Here is a 5,330-nt window from a genome sequence, read left to right as displayed (position 1 = left end):
ATTCGATGCAGCTCGTCACAGGGAGTTCAATGATTGTCTTTGTTTTGCCCTACGTGGTCGAGAATCGCTAAAAATTGAGCTAAAAAAATTGACGTCATCATTTTTGAACAGTTTTTTTTTCGCTATAACTTGGCCAAAAAAAAAACGAGATATCGATCTGAAATTTGGTATGTATATAGAAGAGCTCAGGGACTATTACATATATTCCGGTTTTTTCGAAGTTCGGAATTTTAATGTTGATTTTTTTTAGTTTTTCCAAAAATCAATTTTTTTGAATTTTTTGGGCCAAAAACCCATAATTTTGTAAATCCGAGATAGCAGTTTTGTAGCGCCGTTTTTTTGACTCCATGACCATATAAAGAACTTTGAAATTGCTTGGTAGTTCTGTAGATTTGGTGAGCGTTTCAAGATTGCATGTTTTTTGCTCATTTTTGCTCGAACATTTTTGCTCAGTTTGACCTCAATAACTCCTGACCTAAGGTGACCTAAGACTTGAAATTTTGTGTGAAGGTATCAAATTGATGCCCGGGAAGGTACTGAAAATTTGCTGCGCGACGCCGTTTTTTGCTATTTAGGAAAAACCACGGGGGAGGCCAAATTGCCCCCCCCCCCCCAACAACGGGCGAGGGCTAAAGGGGCGACATACAGCCCTCTTCAGTCTCCATATTGAAGTCTTTGTGGCTATGGAATGTCATCCGGACCAGTCGAATGCCAGTTTTTAGTCACTAGTCAGTCTGTTGGATTTCACGCACTTTGGGCCAGCTCCACGCAGCGACCACGGGCATGGCCGATTCTATCGACACGCATCTCGATGAGGAGAGAGCGATGCCTTCGGCGGTTTGTGTACGGCGAACGGTATTTACAACGCACGAGGGAAGTGATGGTTCCCTGTTTGTTGCACCAAAGACAGAGTAGAAGCAGAGAGAGGGAAAGATAGAAAAGGAGGGGAGAGAAAAGATTGGATAGAAGGAGTTAGGGACGGAGAGAGAAAGAAAGAGAGAGAGAGAGAGAGAGAGAGAGAGAGAGAGAGAGAGAGAGAGAGAGAGAGAGGGAGAGAGAGAGAGAGAGAAACAGACAGACAGACAGACAGACAGACAGACAGACAGACAGACAGACAGACAGACAGACAGACAGACAGACAGACAGACAGACAGACAGAGAGAAAAAGATAAGATAATAAGATGTATTGGCCCTTCACCCTATTCCTGGCGGGGGGGGGCCTCAGGAGCCCCCCCCCCTGAGGTTTTTTGGTTATATCTCCCAAACGCGTTGAGCTAGGAAGCTCAAATTTTCTGACTTTTCCTAAAAGGCTTCTACGCAACATGTCTGAAAATTTTGAGTTGATCTGACCTCAGGTCAGGTCACCAGAGGCGGTTTGGTGACGCTACCTCAGAAAAGTTTGCAATCACGCCAGAGCTAGAGTTTTTGACCGATCAATTTCTTCTCTTCAGGGTTTAGTTAGGGTACCAGTATGTGCAATTTGTATATCTCGGAATTTTGATATCGGTGACCTAAGGTCAGGTCAATTTCGCGACCTCCCCATTATAAGTCAATGGGGGAAAAATCAACTCCCTGTTTTTACCACTAAAACGGGTCGGAATGGCCCCATATACCATACATGACTTCATATACGATCAACCTTCACTACCTTGAGGTCTGTTTTGCTGTTGGGCAGCTGTGAGGTCATGTGACGTCATCAAAGGTCACCAAAGGTTTTTGGCCAATAACTCCGTACAGGAACAAGATACAGACGCGTGGATGGTCTCATTGTGTTCAGCTCGTCAAGACGCATCGAATGATATACATGATGACCTCGAGGTCACGTGACCTGAGGTCAACCTTTGACCTTGACCTTTCGAGGTCAACATATATATCATTCGATGCGGATTGACGAGAGGATCACGATGATGCCCTTAGTTTGTTCCTATCTTGACTAATTCGAAAGTTATTCGAGAAAAACTCTCTCCATATCTAGTGCCGCCATTTTGACTTTTTCGACCCCTGTGACGTCATCTTTGACCTGACCTGAAAATGACCTTTGTAAAAATTGTAGATCTTGGCCGTGCGTATCCGATGCCGTTTACCGCTTGTCGCTATCTTGCTTCGTTCTCGAGATCTCAGGGGGGGGCCGAATCGGCCCCCCCCCCCCCCCCGCCAGTTTCTTGTCCCGGCGGAGCCCGCCAGGAATAGGGTTCAACTCGTTCCATCAGTCATTTCCCCGCAGAAGTTACTTCGCAATCCACAGTCCCCAGCCTAGCGTCAAAAAGAAGCAGCGCGGCGTCAGGTTCCATCGCCGGTGTCTTGTTCACCCCCAAAACGCCACCGGACCATGCCCGCCGTCCTCCTGCCCGGGTATAAAGCTGCGCCGGCTCGGGACAGCGACACAACTCCAGTCACCTCGGCCTGCAGAGTCAGACAGTGAACACAGCAGACGGCACCATGTTCCAGCCGCGCTTCTCTCGCTCAGGCTTCCGCTCCGGCTCCCCGATCCGCTCCAACATGCGTAGCGGCTCCCCTTTCCGCTCCAATATGCGTAACAGTTCCCCAATTCGCTCCAGCTTCCGCAGTGGCTCTCCGTTCCGCTCCAACTACAGGAGCGGGTCGCCATTCCGCAGCGGCTCGCCATTCCGCAGCGGCTCGCCATTCCGCAGCGGCTCCCCATTCCCCTCCAACTACCGCAGCGGATCCCCATTCCGCTACAACAACCGCAGCGGCTCCCCATTCCGCTCCAACTTCCGTAGCTGGTCGCCGTTCGCCAACGATTGTGAGGACTACGGCCGGTTTTACTACCCGTCTCCTTACTCCGATGGCCGTCGTTACGGAGACTATTACTACAGCGACTACGCGTCCTCGGCTCGTCAAAGCATCCCGTGGCGTTTTGGAGGAGACTATGGAGCTCAGTTTGAGGACTACAGCCACCGCTACCTCGAGTCGGGAGCTCGGGGAGAGTTTGGCGACTACGAGTGGCAGAGCGGTGACTACGAGGACTACGTCTGCCATGAGGACGGCGCGCAGGGCCGCTTCTCGGAGCGCCGCTCGCGGGCCGTGAGTCGCGACCGGGTGCGGTTTGACCGTTCGGCGGCTCTGAGCGGCGGCCAGTACGGCGAGTGGTACGGCCGCCAGTACGGCCCGCGGTACCGCTCACTGTCGCCGGCGGCGTACCGCGGCCAGCGGGCCGGCGCCGCCCTCAGGGCGCGCTCCATGTCCCCCGGCTACGAGAGAGCCGACTTCTACACGGCCAGGGAGGCGATGGACGGTGGATGGGACAGCAGCAGGAGCGGCATGGCGCGCCACTCGCAGACGGTGGCTGGTGAGCGACAGATGACCTCTGGAATGACCCAGCGGCCCGGGGCCTACCGGGTCAGCTGGTACAACTAGGTGACGACCTCGGATTTATAAGGGTGCACGGTGGAAAAACTCGCTTCGCACGGTCACGCTCGATCCTGTTCAAATGCGAACCAATTTGTGCAAAAATAGCCTCAGAATCGTACATATTGAAGTTTGCACTGGCACCAGTACGCTCTTCTCCGTCCGGTGTTTTGCGTTTGCATGCTTCTTATGACTTACTCATTTTCGAGGCATCGATGCTGCAAAAAAGTGGGAAGTTGGGAACTCACCAATCATGAGAACAATACAAAGCTGTGAAATTAACAATTGTTCGCAGAATGCACACAATATCAAAATCCTGTCAAAGATTTACTAAAACAAACATGATTGTCATTGCAAAATAAGTTATTGGCAATGCACTGTGTTGACTGCATGCATTTATGTGCTTTAATGATTGGTAAATAAAATACATTGAAAACTGCCTTCTTGAAACGGATGATTGGGCGCTTAGATCTAACTTAACATTAAATCACCGTTTGCTTTGCTATGCACTTACTTTATTTCAAAGCTGATAATCCTTCTAAGATTTTCTTAGCATTGTATGCATCCGCTCGGGCCTCGGACGCGTACTTTCTACCTAGCTTCACGGTGCAAAAAAAAACGAAGCTATAGGATCTTTGTTTGTTTGTTTGTTTTGTTGGGTTAGGTCCTTTCGGTCCAGTAAGACCATTTCAGAGCCGGGAGGATGATAGGATATAGGGGGAGACATTGGTCTGGGCAGGCACCCTAGTGAGTCGCCGGGGCTGAGCTCGTCCGAAGACAGGCCACCCAGCCCCAAGGCACTCACTGCGACTGCACCCGGCTACGGGGTGCGCTCCCTCTGGAGCAGCGGTGCCGCTCCAAGGGAGCAGCCCGCATGAGATAAAGTTGCCTGTCCAGCCCGGAGGGGGGTTGCGGTGTGGAGGAGAAGGATTTCAGTATCCTGAGGATAGAAGCATGGAACGGTGTATAGGATCTTATGTTAGCAGCCCGTGATAGCAGCCCTTGATAGAGCGCGTCCGTGTTCTAGCACTTGCTCTCAAGTCTCGGGTCTCAGCTTACGGCTGTTCACCGCGATGCTTTGGTGCTGCCACCTGTTCAGCCTTGTCCCTATCCTTCACTGACGTGCTGCCACCTAGACCGCGTCCTCTCCGCTCACACCTCAGACTGTGGTGGTGAATTGTGCTGCCCTCTGTGTACGGGAAACGCAAACTGCTGTGCCGTAACACATTGCAAAATGATGGATAATATGCTTAAGTCTTCTTAAATAATCTATAAAATACATTTTGGCAGATGTTTGGCAGGGCTTGAAAACTTAAACTCATTTAACCCTCGTCAGGCGAGGGGGCCTTTTCCATAACACGGACGGCGAGGGGGGTTGGTACGACTTCCTTGGCGATAGGTATGCTCTTATGGCACTTTGAAACGCCAAATTTACAGGGTAGGTGGGCCCATAGGAAATCTCGCCCCGTGAAAATTTGGTGATTCTAAGTCAATATTTAGGGGGGTTTGGGGTTATAAGTGCAAAAATCTCTAAAACATGTTAAAGTTTTTTTTTTCGCTTATAACTTTTTACCTTAAGATAGAGCAAAAATAAAAGCACCAGTGAACTCAGGCCATCCGTGCGCATCGAAGGATTTGCGTTTTTACCAATATGACTGAGCTTAAAACTTTTTAAAAATAAATAAGTTGAACTTAACCCGCGACCTGGTGGGGGGGGGCTATTTTTTGCCCCCCTCCAGACTTTCGATATATCTCCAGAACCGCTGCGCCGATCGTCACCAAACTTTCAGTACCCTCCCGGACATCAATTTTACACATTGTGACCAAATTTTTTTCCAAAGGCTATGATAGGTTGGCCGGAAATGACGTCAGAGTGACGTCATGTTCTGCCGTTTTCGACCCAAAAAAGGGTTTCGCGGGAAGAGCTGTCAGGCCTATAGCTTTGCAAATACAGAAAAATG

At 50.0% G+C, this 5,330-nt stretch overlaps 1 protein-coding gene across 1 annotated transcript; it reads left to right on the top strand.

Annotated features, from left to right (window-relative positions):
- The first annotated feature begins 2,391 nt into the window (after nt 1-2,391).
- LOC122363714 lies at nt 2,392-3,812 on the top strand. Its single transcript, XM_043333260.1, has 2 exons — nt 2,392-2,499; nt 2,530-3,812. The coding sequence occupies exons 1-2, from the start codon at nt 2,440-2,442 to the stop codon at nt 3,376-3,378; spliced, it is 909 nt and encodes a 302-aa protein (XP_043189195.1). The 5' UTR covers nt 2,392-2,439; the 3' UTR covers nt 3,379-3,812.
- The last annotated feature ends 1,518 nt before the right edge of the window (nt 3,813-5,330 follow it).

The sequence above is a fragment of the Amphibalanus amphitrite genome, unplaced genomic scaffold (assembly GCF_019059575.1).
Source record: "Amphibalanus amphitrite isolate SeventyFive unplaced genomic scaffold, NRLGWU_Aamphi_draft 000636F_arrow, whole genome shotgun sequence".
NCBI classification, from domain to species: domain Eukaryota; kingdom Metazoa; phylum Arthropoda; class Thecostraca; order Balanomorpha; family Balanidae; genus Amphibalanus; species Amphibalanus amphitrite.
This window is presented reverse-complemented; position numbering and strand designations above follow the sequence as displayed.

Excerpts from the sequence above, each read along its gene's own strand:
- LOC122363714 (XM_043333260.1), top strand. The coding sequence starts at position 2,440 with ATGTTCCAGCCGCGCTTCTCTCGCTCAGGCTTCCGCTCCGGCTCCCCG. Across the intron at positions 2,500-2,529 it reads GCTCCCCGATCCGCTCCAAC|ATGCGTAACAGTTCCCCAAT; the intron begins ATGCGTAGCGGC and ends TTCCGCTCCAAT.